Below are 21,713 nucleotides of genomic sequence, written 5' to 3'. Positions count from 1 at the left end.
CTAAAATGAGGGCAAAGACGGCCCTTTCCACCTCTTCTAACGTGGAACCACGAAGATACTAAGCCAGTTTTGACCCTCACGTAGGACTCACAGAAAGTATTGAACTGTAACTCGGGTATCATCTTCGCTGAAAGTCAAAGCGTTTGTTGTCGGCTGAACAATATTCCCCATCCACCCCCCACCCCCCCAAAACCCACATCCTAACCTCTGGAAACGGCAAATGTTACCTTATCTGGAAAAAAGGACTTCACAGATATGATGAAGTAAAGGATCTTGAGAAGAGGGAGACTATCGTGGGTTATTCATGTGGACCCCAAATGCCATCACAAAGGCCCTTATGGGAGGGAGGCAGGAACGTCGAGGAAAGAAGGCAGCCACGTGATGAAGGAAGCAGGGGGAGAAAGGGAGGGGATGTAGCCGTGAGCGGAGGAATGAGAACAGCCTCCCGGAGCTGGAACAGGCAAGGAAATGGATTCTCCCCTCCAGCCTCCAGAAGGACCCAGCCCTGTAGACACCCCGCGTGTAGCTCTCTAAGGCTCACTTCAGATCACTGCAGTACCTTTAGAAAGTAAGAGAGTAAATGTCTGTGCTTTAAGCCCCTGAATTGGTGGTCATTTGTCACAGAGGCCACAGGAAACGAATACGACATCAGAATCCACCTACTTCATTCCCCATCCTTTGTATTTGAGCTTCCCAACTGGTACAACACGAGGGATCTATCTCCTTGCCTCCAGGGATGCTGGGTGGGGCCTGGGGCAAAAATCCTACAGAGCTGCCCGAAGGCCCTGGGCTACCCCAGCTACCATAGAAATACTGTCCTTCTCTACGTGCTCCTGCGTCATGGCGACTGTGAAGCGTGCAAGTATGAAAAAGTCCCAGGAATTCATACCTTTCAAACGTCAACACTTAAAAGCACCTGAACACAGTTCAACAGATACGAGGAAGAATAAAAAAAAGTGTGAGCCGTCCTATCAATTTCCATCCTTCAGGACTGCTGTTTGATAAGCTGCACTGGAGAATTTTTAACGAAAGAAGCAAAATGCAGCGTCCTCTCTCAGCAAGAAAACTTCAGTGGAAAGACACCCCAAATTCCTAAAGCAGCTATTTCCACTCTGCAGCTCCATCCTCAAGTGGTCCCTTCCAGCCTCCCTCCCTCCCCCCTCTCCCCGGGTGGGTGGGGTCCTCTCTCCCTTGGGATCTGGGGACAAAAAAGCCACTGGAGCGCATGCTTGGCACAGACCTGATGGGAAGGGAAGGGTCTCCGGCGTCCCACCAGTCTTTCGGGGGGCTGATGTACATGCACCACAGCTCCCAGCTGTACCCGTGGGCCGAGTTCTCATACCGCTGCACCTCGAAGGTGTCCTGTTTGATGTTGTCGATGGACGGGAGGATCACCCGCTTCCGGTTCTCCTGTATCCGCGAGAGAACTGGCTCGGCCCTGAAACACAGAGAAGCAGAAATAAAATCTTTCACCTGAGGTTCACCCACACCTCCACCGGCCCAGACCCCAAGACCACAGACAATGAATAGAAGCGTCGTAGCTAAAGGCTGGGCAGGCTGGAACTCGGAGGGAAACTGGGCTCCCAAGTGGCTGCTCCAGCTGGATCAGGGGGCTTTTTTTTTTTTTTTTTTGTGGTACGCGGGCCTCTCACCGCTGTGGCCTCTCCCGTTGCGGAGCACAGGCTCCAGACGCGCAGGCTCAGCGGCCACGGCTCACGGGCCCAGCCGCTCCGCGGCACGTGGGATCCTCCCGGACCGGGGCACGATCCCACGTCCCCTGCATCGGCAGGCGGACTCTCAACCACCGCGCCACCAGGGAAGCCCTGGATCAGGTGGCTTTAAAGGAGCCCTGTGACGTGCAGCTCACGCCCTCACCCCTGTGGGGTTCCCACAGTGCTGCCTGCGTTGGCATGAGAGGCCTGAAGCAGGGACTCAGAACACGAGGGCTTCTGCCCCGGAAAGTATGGCCTGTCTTTTATACCAACAGTGTCTAAGCCAAAGCTTAGACAGATACGAGGAAGAATAAAAAAGTGTGAGCCGTCCTATCAAGGCTCCTGATAAGGTTTGCATCTCCCCACAGTTTTGTACAGTGTTTTCAGTTTCCCCTCAGGCACTGGCCGATGCCTCTGGTTTTTTGTTTTCTGCTGGAGCTGAATTGCCTTTTCCCCAAATAGGTCACTTCTGCCCTTGATGGCCTGGTTTCAATAAGCCTTTCACTAGCTTCTTTGTGCGTGTGCCTATTTCAGTTGTTTTAATTGATTATTTAATTGATTTCTTAAAAGGGATCTAATTGGATGGGCTAGGGATGGCAGGCAGGAACTAACTGAATGCAAGGGCGGGCAGGATCCTGCCTCTCAGCTAGCCCGCCCGCTCAGGGCTACAGCAGGCGACAGGCAGGGACCTGGCTCCGGGTTTAAGGTGTAGCCCTGCCAGCTTAGGAGAAAGCAGATGGTCAGGCACCCCTGCCAGAGTGCGTCTCTGACGTAGATGTAGGAAGGGATCATTTCCCGTATTCGAGAACGAAAAGATGGCTCTCATAAACCAGGGCATTAATCTCCCTGCTTAGAACAGGGCGCAGGCTTTGGAAAGGAATCAAGTGAAAATCCCATTCCTCTGCATTATTTCGAAGAATAATGAGAACGCTCGGCCTCCATTCCATCTCTTTTCATTTGCATCTACTGAATTACCTGTTGGCACATCTTGTGTTTCTATTTAAAACGAGCAATAAAATATACCCTGGGCCATTTACTGCCTCCGATACTTTTGCACACACCTTAGAGACTGATAACCAAATGGGACTGACTTTCCTTGGTTTCTAGACGTGCTTCAGAGCTCCGCCCCCTCCAAGTCCTCACTCTTGTTGTTCTCCTCCAGGAATGCCCTTGTGCCCAGGCAGGAAATCTAGCCACCCACACAAGCTTCTCTAATCAAGTGCCACCTCTTCCAGGAAGCCTGCCTTTATTTCCCCCAGTAGAAGACTCTCTCCATCCTCTCAACTCTTAGAGCATCTTCTCCATCATATTCAAGTCACCCTGATAACACGCTGTCTTTGCTGATCTTTGAACACGTTTTTCTTCCTTATAAGCTCATGACAGCAGATGTTTATCAAGCACTTACTACTTGCCAGGCACCATTCCCAACATTCTGTATGAGCTGACCAATATAAATCTCGCAACAATCACATGAGGCAAATACTATGATCACCATTTTACACATGAGGAAACTGAGGCCCACGGAGGTTATGCCCCAGCCCACACAGCCAGCTGGAGGCAGAACCAGGTTTCTAACCCGGATGGTCTGGCTTTAGGCCCAACCCCTAAGCTCCACAGCCTCCTTGGATGGGCCATCCTTCCCCTAGGCTGGTCTGGTGCCCTGCAGGTAGAAGCATTCAGCTCGGCCGTCACTGTGTGGGGGAAGTTACTGAGTGTCGGGCAGAAGACCTTGGTTCAAATCATGCTTCTGAAGCTGAGGAGCTCAGTCTCCCAGTCTGTGACAGAGCGTACAGCTGTTCCCAGCGGTTTGCTCCCCTGCCTCGGGACAACCCGCTGATGACCCCGAGGCCTGCGGTGTTTCCCTGCTGAGGGGCACGCTCTCCCTCAACCCCAATTAACGTTTAGCTTGGACATGTGACCTACTTTGGCCAACAGAAGGCGTGACCATGTCACATCTGAGCAGAAACTGTTATCCTTTTCCCTGAGCTACAGAAGTGGTACATCCTAGGCAGGGGTGCTCCGTGGGTCCTGGGACGCAGAGGTCGTATGGAGCAGAGCCACAGACAGACAACCCGCAGCGGATCTGCCACGTGGACAGGACGGAGATCGGTACTGCAGTGTGACCTAGTGAGAGTTGTGACACACTGTCTCTCTGCCATAAGGACATACACCCCTCTGTTGGAAGTCTGGAAAATGAGTCTGAAGGGCTAAGACTGGATCACAGATATCAGTCAAAATTAGACTATAGGCTCCTGGAGGGCGGATACCAAATCTCACCAGATTCTGAACCCCAGCTGAGTGACCAACCGTCCTCTTTGCCCAAGACCGTTCTGATTTTACTACTGAAAGTCTTGCATTTTGGGAAATCCCTCAGCACTAGGCAAACCCGACCAGGCAGTCACCTAAATCACAGCCTAGAGCGGTCTTTGGGACATGGTCTCATCACCCAGCAAATATTTGTCAGTTAGTTTAAGTGAAAGATATTGAAGGTCTGAGCCGGGAACGTGGAGGTCAAAACGGAGAGGAAAAGGTAGACGTGAGAAACAGGAAAAACCAGCTAAAGCTGGAGGAGGCTTGGAGGAGTAACACGATGGGGAGAGAAGAGTCAAGTGATGGGGACACGGGTGGTACCACCAGTTTTGACAGGAAAGAAATGAGGAGGGAATGATACGGAGGAAAAGGTGAGACAGGGCAAGGCCGAGGCTCCGACGGAACATTCAAGGGCTTCTGTTCAGAAGGCTTCTAGCTCAAGGGTTCCCAAACCTGAGTGAGCAGCGGAGTCCCCTGGTGGGGGGGCTGGTTAAAGCAGCTTACTGGGCCCCATCCCCAGAGCTTCTGATGTCATAGGTCTGGGTGGAGCCCAAGAATCTGCATTTCTAACAAGTTCCCAGGTGATGCTGACGCTGCTGGTCTGGGGACCACACTTTGAGAATGATTATGAGAGATAAACAGTGGTGAGGCTCCGAGGAGGTCAGGGCTGCACACCTACAGCTGTGTGTATCAGGGTCTGATGGTGGCAGAAAAAGCAAAGGAAGAAAACTGGGGTCTGAGATGGCAACAGATGCCCGTGTGCAAGTGAAGGGACCAGCAGGAACGGTGACCCCACGTTCCAAACCTTTGTGTGGTCATGTGCATGACCATCCTTTTCTCTGGCCATTAAAAGGATTCTAAAGTTTGTTTCAAATGAAGAATAGACATTTTAAGGCGTAATTAGTGATGGGATATTGGCTCTTCAAATATGGTACCGTGAACTTATTCAAGATGGTATCATTGAGTGTAAATAAACATTATTAATGAAATTAAAGACTCTGCTTCTTACTAATTAAGCAATCCTGGCCTAGGGGTTTAACCTCTGACTTGATTTATCATTGGTTAGTTAGAAATAATCATATAACTGTAAAGCTCAAACCTAATTTTAACATGATCATTGACTGATTTGGGCATTTTTTTTTTTTTTTGCGGTACGCGGGCCTCTCACTGTTGTGGCCTCTTCCGTTGCGGAGCACAGGCTCTGGACGCGCAGGCTCAGTGGCCGTGGCTCACGGGCCCAGCCGCTCCACGGCATGTGGGATCTTCCCGGACCGGGGCACGAACCCGTGTCCCCTGCATCGGCAGGCGGACTCTCAACCACTGTGCCACCAGGGAAGCCCTGATTTGGGCATTTTTGACGCTTCACTCTCTTACATCCAAAATCTACTCCCTGTATGCCCATCGATTTCTCTCATATTCTTTTCACCTGGAGAAACACGAGGGGCCACATCGGCAGAGAGAAACCCTTCCCTTCCTCCAAACGCTGTTAAAGATGATCCCATAAATTTTTTTTTCTTTTCTTTTTTGGCCACACGACATGCGGGATCCTAGTTCCCCAACCAGGGATCATGCCCTCACCCCTTGCATTGGAAGCGCGGAGTCTTAACCACTGGACTGCCAGGGAAGTCACGATCCCATAAATTCTGGGAAGCTTTGCCTGAGTAGGTAAAATTATAACTGAATCTCTTGTTTTCAACAGTCAACCATCCTCCCCGGAAATGGAAACTAGCAAAGCAGCAAAAGATTCTCCATTCCTGCCAGCGCCCCAGAGGAAACGGCCAGAGTGGCCCACCTCCCAGACTCCAGCCCCGCTGACCATGCTGCAAATCCCGAGCGCTTCCAGCCTTCAGCTTGTGACCTACCAGCCAGCGGTGAACTCCACGTGGGCATCAAAGAAGCCGGTGACCTGGCCGGTGGCCACCTTCCAACCCTCGATGCGAGCTCGGATCAGGCCCTCTCTTTTTCGATTTCTCACCACCTTCACCAGCCCGGGGTAGCGTTTGTGGACATACTCCTCCAAAGGGGCCTTCAGCTCCTCTACAAATGACAAAACACAGGAAGGTCCGTAAACGTGTCAAATGTGCATCCAACCCACTGGGAGGCCGACAGATCTTCAGTTAGTCCAGAGATTGCAGAAAATTTTGCATGTTAGTCATTTTAGTAGAAAAGTCAACTTGGTCCCAGTGATTCAGGAGACATCTCTGACTGATGTCCTTCGGGGTTTCTTTCTGACCCTCCCTCCTTCCTTGGCCAGCATTCCTGTGCCCCCACTGTCCCCTGGGTCTTGTTTATCAACTTTATATGGGTTTTTCCATCTGCACATATGCTGGTTCTCACAGAATGTGTTCTGGGAGGTCCAGACCCAGAGTCACACCCTAGATGCAACATTAACAGGGTTTGTGCTTTGGTCACAGGATGTGAAAGAAATCCTTGCTCAGCAGTAGAAACGCTACCTTGATGGTGAAAGAAGGCCACCAGGGCTTGAACACTCCCTCCTGCCACCAGCAGGTGGTACAAAGTGCGTGATCTATATGATCTAATTTAATCCTTACGGCCACCCTAGGTGGTTGCTAGATTAATCCCATTAATTAACTAGATGAATTCCACACTGCAAATTAAGAACAGTCTTAGGGAGACTAACCTGTCCCAAGGTCACAACCTAGGAACAGAAGAGCTGAAACATGGGTCACATGTGTCTAATTCCACAGACGTAAAGGGATGCCTTTGTGTACTTGAGAATCACTGTCTCATCACAAGGAAAAAAACATTATTTTTCATTTTTTTATATCTATATGAGATGAGGATATTAACCAAACCGATTGTGGTAATCACTTCACAGTACATGTCAGTCAATCATTATGCTGCACCCCCTAAACTTAGGCAGTGCTGTATGTCAATTATATCTCAGTAAAAATGGGGGGAAATCAGCAGGTGTCGAAGGATGGACAGGGAAGGGTTGACAGAGAGAGGATTCTGAGATATGCACACTCCAAGGATGCGCCCTCGGAGAGCCTCGGGGGTCCAGAAGCAGCCCAGCTGACTCAGATGTGAGTGGTCCACAGATGATACTTTTGGAGACATCGTCACCTCTGACCCTGCTCTAGAAAAACCCACAAGGCTGTATTTACAGACATCGTGCAGACCCCTCACTTCCTAGTTATACACAGCAATGTTTGGCAAATTAAAGCCATATACTTGCAGCACATGTCGAGGCTGCCCTCTCTAGGTCATGGCTGTTGTCCCTGGGAACGATGCAGCCATGTGACCCAGGAACAAGTACAGAAAGTGGGGGGTTTAGATGGATGGGAGTGAAAGAGCCCCCACAGGTACAGAGACATGACGTAGTTCCTGTCAGCTAAAGGCAGGGATGGTGGGGGAACAGGAGTGTTATGGGCTGAATTGTGTAACCCCCCCAAATTCATCTGTTAAAGCCCTAATACCCAGTAACTCAGAATGTGACCATATTTGGATATAGGGCCTTTAAAGAGATGATTAAGTTAAAATGAGGTCCTTAGGGTAGGTCTTAATCCAATCTGAGCAGTGTCCTTAAGAAGAAGAGATGTGAACCCACGCACAGCCCCCGGGAGCACGCACACAGAGGAAGGACCATACAAGGACACAGGGAGATGGTGGCCGACTGCAAAGCAAGAACAGAGGCCTCAGGAAAAACCAACCCTGCCAACACCCTGATCTTGGACTTCCAGCCTCCAGAAAAGTGAGAAAATAAATGTTGTTGTTTAAGTCACCCAGTCTGTGGTACTTTGCTATAGCAGCCCTAGCAAACTAATACAGGGAGGAATTAGTTTGGAAAGGAGAAAAAAATAGAACCTGGGTGGAGAAGGGGCAGAAACTCTAAGGAGGCACAAGGCGGTCGGGTGTTCATACTGGACTCAGACTGCCTTGGGTTCAGAACTCTGTGCTACCTTTTACTACCTGAGTGACCCTGGGCAATTTAGCCAGTCAATGTGTGCCTCAGTCCCCTCATCTACCGAAGGGGGATGGTAATACAGTCATCCCTCAGTATTTGCAGGTTCCAGGACCCCCAGGGATACCAAATCCACAGATGTTCAAGTCCCTTACAGTTGGTCATCTGTACCTGCAGGCTTCACATCCAGGGATACTGAGGGCTGACGGCAATAGTATGGACACCACAGGGTTGTGGTGAGGATTACAGATGTTCATAAATTCAAGAATGCTCAGAATTATCCCTGGCACAGTGTAAGTGCTCAACACGGAGTAGCTGATATTAGTAATTAACTTCCCTCTTTCCCTCAATATAAGTTTAGGGCAAAGCAGCCCAGGGAGCCTGAGGAAGCCATGTCCAAGATGGAGAAATAGGCCTGTAAACCAGAACTCTGGTTCTCAAACTGGAGGCCACCAACAGCGTCAATTGGAGGGGCTGAAATGGATTGCTGGGTCCCTCGCCCACAGAGTTCATTTTCAGAAGGTCTAGGCTGGGGCACCCATGCTCTGGGTATGGGGAACCACACTTTGAGAACCACTGAGTTTGAATGTTTGGCAGGTAGCATTACACCCTCAGTAAGTTATCTATTGTTTGTCTCTTTGCCCGGTTTGCTATCATCTTTGCCATCATCCCAGAGCCGGTGAGGGGCCTGGTGCAGAAGCCAGGCTGTGGGGACCGTCGAATTCTTCACTCAGCCAGGTACATGGGACTGGGGTGACCCAAAGAATTTTCAGCTTTTAGAGACCATCTCCTGACTGAAGGTTGGCTGCATCTGCCCGTCTGTTCATTAAATTTGTTGGAACAAGAATGCTAGCAAGAAGGCTGGACGGGCCATGCTTGCTTGGTTTTTCATTTACTCCCCTCGAGTGCTGGGTGGGGGGGCAGGCGATGAGGGACACACACATGGAAGGCAATGGACCCCAGAATAATACGGTGGGAATCCTGCTCACCCTCTAGGGTTGGCCTGGGATGGCAGGAATCTCAAGAGTCTCTGTGAGTTCAGGGAGAACATTCTGGACGCCGAGTGCCAGGTGCCACGACAGGGACCTGCAGGCATGGTTGACCTTCACCTCCAGGCGACCTGGGACCCTGAGGTGCTCTGCCCTGCAACTGGATGTCAGGTCCCAGCCATGCCGGTCACCATGTCTAAGTATCAAGTGCTCTCCACATTTGTTCAGCGGTTGTGACTGAGCCTTCAGAGGAGAGAGATAAACAGGCATTTACAAGTTTGGCAAAGAAGAGTGAGGTTTGCTACCACTGCCCTTCAACATCTCCGGGCTAGTGGGATATGAATATTAAAGTGCTTTGAAAAGTTTAAAGGGATAAAAGGATAATGCCTCATCATTTGGTACTGGCCTATGGTTGCTAAGAATAAATAAGATTTACATATAAAGCCCTTGACATGCATTCAAAATCTTATTTCTGATACTAATTGGTCTATTAATATTATTCCCATGGATCCATTTTATAATACCCCATGAACAAGAGCATATCCTTCTAGCTAGTCAACATCATTTTAAACTCCAGGCACCATCATTTTATAGCAGTAGTCACCAGCCTCCATCTTTCAAGATTCAGTGACACATTGTTCCAGACACAATTGAAGTGACGCCCTGGGATCTTTCATGGGAACACGAAGGGAGATGCCAGCATCTGACTAGCACGGCTCGAGAACAAGAGACACTGAGAAGGCTTCATTTCCCAATCCCTGTATGTGATTCTGGACCCAATAATGTATTGAGTTGTGCCCCGGCTTGGATTTAAAATCAATTCAGACACAAGCACTCCCTTGAGATGCTTACAATCTGGGCAAGGAGATGAGACATGTTCAAAAAATTCCAATATTGAGGAGCTAAGGGCCAAAGAAAAATGGTCGTAGAGGGAAAGTGTGATGGAGGGTCGGGGGGGAAGGTCACAAAGGGAGAAATGATTTTGGCTGCGGGTGTCCAAGGAGAAGGTCGTATCTGAGTTAATCAGCAGGTTTGGACGTGTGCTCTCACTACTCCAGAATATACAAGCACGCAGCAAAACACAGGCGTGGAACTGGATCTGCTGAGGCGACAGAGTCACTAGTGTCTGGGAGACCGGGAAAATGCCATTAATCAGAAAAGAGGAAAAGAAGAGAAGCGGAAGTTGATGGGTTCACCTGGGGACAGGTTGAGCGGCTAGCAGACCTTTGGGGGCTGAGTGCTGAACCAGGATAATGGTCCAGAGTGAGAAAACAGGGCACAGAGTGTCAGGGACATGGTGGGGAGAGACGATGGCACAGGAGGGAGTGAGAGTTCCAGAAGAAGACTTAGAACCCCACTTTGGGAAACGTGTGCATCCAGGAGGCAGGAAGCAGAGCTAGAGGACAAGACGGGCTAGAAACAGCATCACAGGGGCAGAATCCTATCAAGCGTAGAGCTTCCAAAAGAAGAATCTGTGCATTCATTTCATAAATATTTATAGAGCGCCTACGTGGTTGAAAATGACACAATCCCTGTTTTCAAAGAGTTATTCAACATCCAATGTCAGGGAAATCAAATGAGTTAGAGAAAATGAGAGCTGAGAACAGGCCGCTGATCTAGACAAACAGTAGCTTCCTGATGGGAACAGTGAGAAAAAAGAATTCCCTTCTGGACGCAGCTGGGCCCTTCGGGGACAAGGTTAGCTTAGGGAGAAGTGGATGAGTAGGGCAGCTCAGGAGAGATTTCCAGAAAGGCTGGTCCTGGTGGAACAGAGTTGTGACAGCCTGAGGGCATTGGGGTGTTGAGATTTCAAAGTTGCTTTAAAGTGAGAAAGCCCACGAGTTAACTGAATAAAAACAAGGCCTCCAGACTCACCATGGAAGGAAACAAATTCTCAACCTGACAGCGGTAAGAAATGTCACACCCATCACCTAAGATCCTTTATCATCCTTAACAGATGAAACCATTCCTGGACATTATAATGACAGCTAAGAAAAACATTTTACATACGATTTTTCTCACCTACAGACTCAGAGAAGAAAACAAAAACTCACTTCTGCAAAAATAAATGTTTACCTACCAATGTTATGAAATCCAATACTAAATTGGTCTAGAGCCATTTGGGAATGCTTGTGTTTCTTAAGGTTTTGGTAAGTAGCACTTGAGGGTCAAGAGGGGAAAGGCAACCACTGCCCGTGATTGGAAGGGACCAGACGGGAGATATATCTACTCCTTAACAATAAAAGGACCGCCTGTCATCCAGGCTTAAGGAGTAGACGTTGACAGAAAGAAAGAGACAAACAGTGAGAACTAAAGCAAAAAACATTATTACAGAATTATATCCAGATCGCACGATTCCAGAGATATTAGAGAATAAAACATCAGCCTAGTCTCTTGTCTCTAAACCCTGCTCAGAAAAAAGTGTGGACATAGAAGGCATCTCCACCTGCTCGCAAAACTAGTGCATGAACCTGGGTACCACACAGACGTGGGCTTGGAAGTGGCCACACCGTCCGGGGTTGGGCCCCATCCGTACCTCTTAACCCGCGAGTTATCAAGTCTTGCTGATGAGACTTACTGAACGTTGTAATTCTCCTCAAGGTATGGAGACTCAAGAGAATCAGTCTAAGTTTCGATGGTGTTTCTCAAACTTTAACCTGCGTGAAAATCACCAGTAGGTCTGGGGTGTGGCCCAAGAACTTGCATTTCCAACGAGCTCCATGAGGCTGCCACTGCTGCTCTGGTGAACGCACTTGGAGTAGCTCTGACTTAGAGCTGACCCCCTATCCAACCCCACCTGTGACGAATTAACCCCTGTGCACAGAATAGGTCTCATCCGAACTGGGCAGACGTTCCAGAATCCCAGTGTTGGCCACCGCCTGTCTCTGCTTTTCCCACTGCCTGGGCCTTCTTGTTCCGCCTTGTCTGTAAGATGGAACCCCTTGGAGATGACCTCAACCCCTTGAGGTTGCCCCAATACAGCAACCTCACCATTAGTCCCTTGACAAGGACCCCTGATGTTCCTGGCTTCTGCTCTCACTCCCACAATCTATTACAATGACAAGTGGTACAATTCTACCAACACTGCTTCTGCTGCCATCCGTGCCACCATCACCATCACAGCCACTTAGAACCAACACTTCTCCCTGCCAACAGCTGCTGAGGTGTGGGCATGCTGCTCGCTGGGAATGCATGGGTTGTGACAGCTGGGACGAGAAAACAGCACATATGGCATGTTCCAATTAAAAACAAAAAACCAAAAAAAAAAACCCCGCCTGCCTCAAAGCCAGAGTTCCCCAGAATGTGAGATTCCGCTCTACCTAGGAATCACCTGGCAGGTGACGCAGGTTCCCGGGCTGCCCTAGGCAGTTCTAATTTAGTGGGCTTCGGTGGGGTTGACCCAGCACTCCAGATGATTCTCCCACAAACCCAGAACTTCTCAAATGCACTGCCTGATTTTTCTTTCATTGTTTTTTTACCGTGGTTAGATACACATAAAGTTAACCTTTTTGACCATTTTGAAGTGTACAATGGCGTTAAGTGCTTTCACAGTGTGGTGCAACCTTCACTGCTATCTAGTTTCAGAACTTCTCATCACCCCCAAAGGAAACTTCACACCCATTAAGCAGTCACTCTCCGTGTCCTGCCCTCCCCGCAGCCCCTGGCGACCACTAATCTGCTCTCCATCTTGGCCTCTTCTGGATAATTCATAAAAATAGAATCATACAAGATGCGGCCTTTTGTATCTGTAAGCCCTGGTCGATTTTGAAGGGGCGGGGGCTGAAGTATTTTTTTTGAGTGTGAATTTAAATCCCTAGGCCTTACTGAAGGTCTGATTCTTGTTCTGCTGCCCATTAGCTTTTCTGATCCCCATTCTGGTAATTTGGTTCACTGGAAGCTTCTTTGCAAAGCCCCTCCGGACTCATTAAAGGGGGTTCTAGCCTCTCAGAGGGGAGGATCCAACCCATGGATCTGTGTTCACACCCCCAGTGTCCCCCCTGACACCAGCCTTTCTCCCCATCCCTGATGGAAACTTCCAGCTCACCATACTTGGGGACTTTAAGTCAGCAGAGGGAAAAAACACGGTCCTTAACACAGATTCAGCGCAGCCGTTAGGCACGATGCCCTACATTTCTGCAATGCCTTTTTTTTGAGATTTCTTTTTTTTTTTAATATGTGAATCAGCCATGATGCCACTGAAAGAAAACAAAAAATAGATTAAGAACACCTGGATTTTCAGGCATGCCTGAGAATACCTTTATGCCTGAAATAACTAACCAAAACTAAAGGCATAAAAGTGGCCAAAGATCAATAATGCATTTTTTTAATTAATGTTTTTTTAATTTAAAAAGGGAAGGGGGAGAAACCTCATGCAATATGTGGGTTTCTATCTGTCAGATGGAGTTAGTTAAGTCCCAGAAACGAATCTGGGCTTTGAAGAACCTGAAGTTTATATAATCTGAAGGATCCCCTTTAAGAAAACGAAAAAAAAAATCTCTTTTGTAAATTTTACAAAAACCCACAGGCCTGTGAACCACTGTTAGGCTCCCTACCCACTGCCGCCTCCACACAAGTGAGGGGCCCCAATCATGAGTTTCCATAGCTTCAAGGTGAGTACACCCTGTGAGGCGGGCTTCTTGGATGCAAAATTGCTCTTTGGCTGACAATCACTACTTTTCAAACATTTCAAATACTATGTTTGTCTGTATCTATAATAAAATACTGATATCCCCTAATTGCTAGCCAAAGCTGACTAAAAATGTCAGCTCATCATGAAATGCTCCAAAATACTACTCAGATGAGTTCTCCTCTCGTATTTAACTCGAGAATGCTCTCTCTTGTAAACCCGTAAAATTCCTCGAGTTTTGCTTTCACATTTACTGAATCCTAATTAAGGATATTCTGTTGTAACTGCTTTACCTCTGGCAACTCTTTCTACCCTCATCAGCACTCTGTGAGGTAAGGGGTATTATGATCCCCATTTTATGGAGAAAGAAACTGAGGCCCAGAGAGGGTAAGCACTCGGCTGAAAGTCACACAGTTCATAAGCGGCATGCCTGCCCTCCTTGTCATTCTGCCTGATTCCTGCGGATGCAAGGCCGTGAAAACTGAAGTCGTTCATCTGCTCGTGCAGAACTCAGCCTTGAACGTGGGAAGTCGAGGCCTGACTCAGGCCTGGCCAGGAACTGGCTCTCTCTGGAACTCTGAAGCCCCCATTTTTCTGCTCTGGGCACACTTTTCCAGCCATCCGTCCACTGACAGTGGTTGACCCTCTCCAGAGAAGAAGCCCCCCTGGCTGATTGAGAGGCTCCAAGGGAGGGGGTAACAAGGATAACCGGCTGAACTTCAAACTCCTCCAAACAACCCCACTAAACTCTGAAGGGACAGCAGTGACGTAAGAGCCACGCCCCTCCCCTCCGCTGCCACGCCCACCGCTCCGTTGCATGGACCTGGCGAGTGTGTAAAAACCCAAGACGAAATAACCCAGAAGGCGTCTATACTGTATGTTTCATTCTCTGGGCATCGCTCAGCTTTGTGGACTTAAATAATGCATTTTCTGACTACAGGAGTGAAAAAGAGGTGAGGCGAGAGCCAGAAATTTTGGGAAGAATGGGGGAGATTAAAAAGGGATGTTTTTGCTGTGTATGAAAGCATTTTAAAGGCGATTCCATAGTGAGATCAAAGCAAGGAGAAAAGAAAGCGAAAGACAAAAAGAAGCAAGAAAAAAGATGTGAGGTGCAAAATACCGAGGTGTTAAACTAAATATATCACACAGAGTTGTGCATTCAGGAGAGGGGCTTTGAAAAGGAAAGCCATCTCTGCTTTCAACTCCTTTGTTAAGAAATTCCTCTCCACCGCTTCTTCCATTTAAATTTCATCTTTAAAAAAAAATAAATACAAGGAGCCCAAACCAACAGGAAAACACCGCAATGCCTCTAGGGGTGCCTCCAGATTGCTCCCCCAAATTAAGAGCGTTCCCCTATCTCACCCCATCAAAAGGCAGTTGAAAGTCCGGTACTTGCAGCTGATTCTAATAATAACATGTGAATTTAAGCGATAAAATTTGTCTGCAGCCTGGAGTGTGTTTTTCTTTCATTATGTTTCTTATTTACTGAGATATTGATTCTGAACGCTCTGAAGCCGGCAATCCTCTTCCTTTAAATAACCAAAGTCACCGTCATAAGGGGGCTCGGGGGGAGCAAAACGGCACACAGGAAACAGGAAACCCTAGAGAGAACAAGGTCACAGCGTGGCGCTTGGTCACTTCTTGGAGTTTTCTTTAAGTGCAGCTGGCAGCCAGGAATGGAATAAGTAAGAGTACAGCCTCTGGTCAGTTTCCCCTTCTCCAGTATTTTGGGGACCTCTGTATTCAGAGCCCTGAATTCTCCAAGGTCAAAGGCAGTATGGGTCCTGTGCAAAGAAAAAAATGCTTATGCACGCTCACCAAAAACTGGTGCAGGTGAAGGTGTCAGGTAGCACGAAAATGTTCTATAAATAGCAGCTTTGATTAGGGTCCAAGAGGTTTGCAGAACCTAACATGTCTCTTCTAGCCCAGGGAAGACGATCAAGATATATAACAGCCAAAGACAGGCAATGACCGGTCAGAACAGATGCGAGCTGGAAGGCCACGCCGGGATGTGCCGGCTGAACAGCAGCTCTGCAGATCCCCAACCATCACCGCACCTGACGGGCACACATGGGGCCCTCATTCGGACTGAAGACTCGAAAAGTCCTACTGATTAGGTACTCCCAGAGTGCACAGAGCAGGGAAGTTCTGAGGTGGAAAAAGAATGAAAACGGAGAGGTCTCTGGGAGGGAGGGTACCTTGGGGCCACGTGCATTTGTGTATCACTGCGCTCCTACACGGAGCCTGGGGGCACCTGAGAGGCAGTGACGCACCTGGTCAGGAGCATTCATCGTGAGCTGCTGCACGATGTCAGGGTAAACAGTTAATAGGGATAATACTGGTCCCCACCTGAGAGGGCTGTTTGGGGTATCAAATAAGTGGATGCATGCAAAGCGCTTAGCTCAGTGCCAGGAACACAGAAGCACTCGATAGATGTTAAAATGATTACTCATTTTTTATTGCGTGTGTCGCTGTATACTGAAGGGAGAGTGGACACGTCTTGGGAAACAATGAGATGAATCTGGTAAGGGGACAGGAGGGCTGCGGGGGAGGGAGTCTTAAACCGGAAGGAAGCGGAAAAGCACAGAGGGAGGTGACAGTTCCCAGGGAGGAGGCCCCAGAGTCCTGGTTCCGAGACGAGGATGGCTGAGTTGGAGCCCCGGCTCCTGCAAATTCTGGCTGCGCTGCCGTGGATTACAGCACTCTGAACTTGAACTTCTTTTTTAAAATGGATATCAATGACCATCTCCCAGTGTCAAAGGGCGTGGTCAAGACTCCAGGAGATGCGTGCTCAGTTAGCACCATGGAGTCGTGCCCAGGAGGGGAAAGGGAGTGTCAGAGCCCCTCTGCATTTGTGCTGCCCAATCCGGCGTTCCTTGACATCCTACAGGGTGTCAGGCCCCCTTGAGACCAGACATCTGATGTGTAAGACAAGGAAGCTAGCGGCCAGGCTGGACCTGGCCCTCAGGATTCAGAAGGCAGCCATCCTGCCCTAAGGGTAAGAGGAAAGGAAAAGATTTGTTCCAAACTGTGTGCAGGTGCCGGGCACAGTCCCTCCCAGACCCTACAGCACAGCCTGAGGCCACAGAGCCTCTGCCCGGTAAGCAGCCCAGAGCTCACAGCTAAAGTGACCTAAAGGTACTCTTGGCAATGCCAACTCAAGGATCTACCTCACTTTTCGAAGAAAATAACATTAAAGCTCCAACACCACTTTTTGGGGAACAAAGGTGAAAATGGCCACGGCTGGCCTTCCTGACAATATTTCCACCAACCCCTGGGCTTTCTTTTCTTTTCCTTTATTTTATTTTTATTATTTTTTTTTTTACCTTTCTTTTTTTTTACATCTTTATTGGGGTATAATTGCTTTACAATGGTGTGTTAGTTTCTGCTTTATAACAAAGTGAATCAGTTATACATATACATATGTTCCCATATCTCCTCCCTCTTGCGTCTCCCTCCCACCCTCCCTATCCCACCCCTCTAGGTGGTCACAGAGCACCGAGTTGATCTCCCTGTGCTATGCGGCTGCTTCCCACTAGCTATCTGTTTTACGTTTGGTAGTGTCTATATGTCCATGCCTCTCTCTCACTTTGTCCCAGCTCACCCTTCCCCCTCCCCATATCCTCAAGTCCATTCTCTAGTAGGTCTGTATCTTTATTCCTGTCTTACCCCTAGGTTCTTCATGACATTTTTTTCTTAAATTCCATATATATGTGTTAGCATATGGTATTTGTCTTTCTCTTTCTGACTTACTTCACTTTGTATGACAGACTCTGGGTCTTAATCCACCCTTCCCTCTGTCTCATCTGTCAGCTTCTCTGATCTCCAGCCTGGGCTAGGCTGTTCAAGGAGCCTTTTTTTTAATCCCTCCTGCTCTGCGGCTGCTCAGCGTTGTCACGGGACGTGGTCAAGCTGTCCCTCCTCAATCCTGTGGCCCAGCAAGATCCTCCATCTCTGACTGGGACTCTCTCTCTGAAACTCCAATCCACCCGTCAATTCTTACATGTCAAATCCCATTGCACGCCTCCCTCTCTATGCCCCAAGCACCTGTGCCTTGAGATCCGGGTTTGTCTACTTCCCCCCACTGCTGTTTCCTCCCATCCACATGTCCAAGTTCTAACTGTCTCTCATGGTCCAACTCAGGTGCCACATCCTTCTCAAAGGCCTCATTTATTTCCCCAACTTGTGGGAACTCCAAGTGCGAATCTCATGGATGTTGTTACAACATTTGGGGTCCACCCTGCCCCCTCCATTTCTGAAGACTTCCTCCATGGTTACTGGTGTGTGGTAGTTCTATGCATGACCCTGCCCTCCTAGCCACAGTTGACAGGTCCAACGAAGGGTATGTGACCCAAACTAAAGCACCAGTTCCCTTCCCTGGGATTCCCCTGGAGAGGTGGTCCTGTCTCCCTAAAGTGGCTGAAGCTGTAATTACAATGTCAACTTTGGGCTATCTTTGCAGCCATATTTCCCTCCAGATGGCCTGGAAAACTGGAGGTGGCCAGCCTTCCCAAGCCGACAGGGGAACAGAGGGGCTCAGAGACCGTGGAGATCCGGGACAGAGAAACCTGGCAATGTCTGAGTGCCTGGGTCTCACTTTCCCTTGGGTCAGCCTCATGCCCATCCCTGGGGTGTATCAGCCCCTCCAGGACCTTATATTGTTGGGTGTTACCTACTGGAAGCTCAAAATCTGATCCCAGGGCAACACTTTCAACACAGTTTTTGGATTACTCCTGATTCTGCAGGAATGCAACCCATTCCCCTTAGTATCATAGTCAAGGTCACCAAGACTAACACAGAAACTTTTCCTCCACTGGAGGCTGGGCTGGAAGATAAAAAAACCAATCAGATTTTTAAAGACACAGTGTCACATAAATGGACTAAATGACCAAAGAAGTTTGCTTGAACATGTGTCTACCACAACTCAAGTAATGGGGCTCTTAGGCATTTATCCCAAGGAAATGAAACTTTATTTTCACACCAACATCTGTACACCAATGTTCATAGCACCGTTACGTGTAAAAACCCCAAACTGAAACAACCCAAATGTCCTTCACAGGTGAAGGGTTAAACAGACTTGGTAAACCCACACCATGGAACACTGTGCAGAAGGAAGAAGCCAATCACAAAGGTTATGGTTCAATTTACAGAATATTCTTGAAATAACAGAATTATAGAGATGATGAACAGACTAGTGGTTGTTAGGGGTGAGGTAAGGGGAGTTGGGTGGTAATAAAGGGGTAGCATGGGGGAGCTTTGCGGTGATGGGGCAGTTCTGTACCTGAACTGTGGGGAATCTCACCTGTGATCAAATTGTATAGAAACACCTCCCCCCCACCCACACACACGTTAAACTGGTGAAATCGGAATAAGCTCTGATCATACAATTTGTGGATCGCACCAGAGTCAATTTATAGGTTGTGATTAGTGCACTAGAGTTTAGCAAGATGTTACCCGTGGGGGAAACTAAGTGAAGGGCACATAAGACCCCTTGTACCTTTGTGCAACTTCTTGTGAATCTAGAATTATTTCAAAATAACAAGGTTTTTTGTTGTCATCACTTTTTTTAAGCCAGTTAGCGTACGAAGCTTTAGCCGGGGTTCTCACACTATCTCTTGTGTAAAAATATACACACTCCTTCTTCTCCTCTCCTCCCCATGGCCTAAAATACACAGGGAGGAACGTAAATGCACAACCTAATCGTGATTACAGACCCACAGAGCAAATGCCGTCACACTGCAGTGATCTGGTTGGGGACAAAAACAAGTATTATTTCCAATCAGGAAGGCTCTTTACAAGCTGGGGAGAGGCAGGCAGATGCTGTCCCAGTGAGGAAGCCTGGCCCAGCGTGGAGCTGTGTGATAACAAAGTGTCTCTTGGCTACTTTACTCAGAGCCTCGACAACACAGGAAAAGTGTTATCTTCCTGAAACACAAGACCTCTCCTATCTCTGCAGTTATAAACCAAGAAGAAAAGCAAACAGTGTCAGTATGCCTTCTCCAAAATCCCTTTTGAAAGCCCAGAGGGTTGAACCTTCCACTGAAAAAAGTTCTAACTTGAGCCATCCTTCTTTCAACCGTTGAACACACCAACCAAGAGAAGACCTTGATCAGGTGTGCTTGCTCCACGGGGAAATATTAGTGACAAGGTCTACAGCCACCAAGAGCACCGAGAGATGCAAATCATGATGATTGGAGATAGGTGGTTTGGGGGACCTAAATCAAAACAACTAGAGTATTGAAGCCAAGATACGTACAACAATGCCAAATACAAAAACTCCCAAGATGATGCCGGTGGAAGCAGAAAGAAACACTTTGCACACATGCAGTTTAAAGGAACATATTCAGTGATCCCTATAACTTGGTGTGCAAGGCACTGGGAACGTAGCACAGAAGGAACTATGGTTCTTGCTCTCAAGGGTCTTATAGTTTAAAGATGGGCAAGTGCACAGAGGCAATTCAGCGAGCCAAGTGTTATGCCAAAGTACACACTGATGCCTGGGAGCAGAGGCCCCCAACCCAGCCACACCTGGGAAATCCAGGAGGGCTTCCCAGCAGAAGTGACACAGAAGTAGAATGTTGAGGAATAAGCTGGAGCTGGCAAATCAAATACCACCACAAGTGCACTCACCAGTTATGCCCTTTATTATACTGCCAGGACCTGTGCTACATGCTTTACAAGTATGACCTTGAAAGCTTGTAATTTAAACCCTGCATAAAAGCCACTATCATCCCCAGTTTACTCAAGCTCAGAAAAGGTAGGTGACTTGGCCAAGACCTCCACATACTATTGCTTAAGGAAAAGAGGAAGAAAGTTTTTCAAAAGTAGTTAAAAACTATTGACAAGACATGTATTATATATATAATCTTATGTATTAAAGATTGTAACAGTGGAAACGAAGAAGCTTCTAATATTATTTCAACTTGATGGCTAAAGTTACCCCTCAGTTTGGAAGGCACAGTAAAATTCCACGGGAATCTGGACTTGACATATCCAAAAGGTGAACTCAATCCCTCTCCCAAACCTATGCTACCGTACTCCTTATCTTAGTGGATGGCAGCAACCTGTCCTGTCACCAGAGCCAGGACCCTGGGAGTCCTCTTTGACCCCTCCCTCCTCTTTACCCTCCTTCATAACCAATCAGTCCTCATGTGAGTCAGCCTCAATGTTTCCAAATGTAAAATATTTTAGCATACGAAAACAGGATATTTCAAATAAGTGGTGAGGATGAATTATTAAATACATTGAGATAAACATACTTTGAGACAAGGGTCTCTAGGTTAAAACTTTCTCACACCTGATACAAAAATATGTAATCTGTTGGAATTTATTTTGAAAAGAAATATTTACCTATAAGAAAATATGCATGAATATTTGTACCTTCTAGGGACCATGAATAACTTTCTTAGGATGTTACTAAAGGAAAAGACTGATGGATTTGACTATATAAAAATGTAAACTTTAGGCTTGTCTAAAAATACTGTAAACAAATTAAAGTGAAAGCTCAAATTGAGAGAACTATCTACGAAATGAACGTAAAAAGTTTTTAAATATATACAAAGTTCTTATAAATTAATAAGATAAATATTCCAATAGGAAAAAAATGAGTGTCATTATTAATGGGCAAATCCCTAAAAAAGCAATATGGTCAAATGTATGAAAAACCGTTCAATATCACTAATATTCACAAAATGCAGATCTAAAAATGATACGCCATTTTTCACTCGTCAGAACAGCAAAGATGACAAAGATTAATAAGACTTGGTGTTGGTGAGGATACAGAGAAAGAGATAGTTTCGTATACTTTTCAAGGGACAGTACACATATCTGGAGAACAAGTTATCAATTCCTATTAAAAGTTCTTAAAAATAAGTATGGAACTTCTGGGATAAGATAATAGATTTGACTCGTGAATTGGACAAAAGTCACTGAAAACTACAATAAAGGGATTAAAAAAAATAAAATAAACCCATAACCTTCTAAGGGCAGAGAAGACAGAAGACGAGACATCAACCATGAAGCTGGGGAGGCTGGAAAGCGGATTCACAGATCGACAGATGTGTCCGACCCCTCTGCTGTCAAACTCTGGAAGTCCAAGCACTCAGAGAGAGAGAGAGAGAGAGAGAGAGAGAGAGAGAGAGAGAGAGAGA

The 21,713-nt window shown here is 47.5% G+C and overlaps 1 protein-coding gene across 1 annotated transcript in view; it reads right to left on the bottom strand.

Moving 5' to 3' along the window:
- GALNT17 (polypeptide N-acetylgalactosaminyltransferase 17) overlaps positions 1–21,713 on the bottom strand; it is a 447,358-nt gene that overhangs the window by 190,445 nt on the left and 235,200 nt on the right. The window contains exons 4-5 of the mRNA XM_027126204.1: positions 5,885–6,059; positions 1,241–1,438 (exon numbers count right to left, since the gene is read on the bottom strand). Of these exons, the coding sequence (XP_026982005.1) occupies positions 1,241–1,438; positions 5,885–6,059 (373 nt within the window). The remainder of the gene's footprint in view (positions 1–1,240; positions 1,439–5,884; positions 6,060–21,713) is intronic.

Source organism: Aethalodelphis obliquidens, unplaced genomic scaffold (genome assembly GCF_003676395.1).
Source record: "Aethalodelphis obliquidens isolate GAN/ISIS:26980383/991018 unplaced genomic scaffold, ASM367639v1 scaffold30, whole genome shotgun sequence".
Taxonomy (NCBI): Eukaryota; Metazoa; Chordata; class Mammalia; order Artiodactyla; family Delphinidae; genus Aethalodelphis; species Aethalodelphis obliquidens.
Note: the sequence above shows the minus strand (reverse complement) of the source record. Positions and strands in the feature narration are given on the sequence as shown.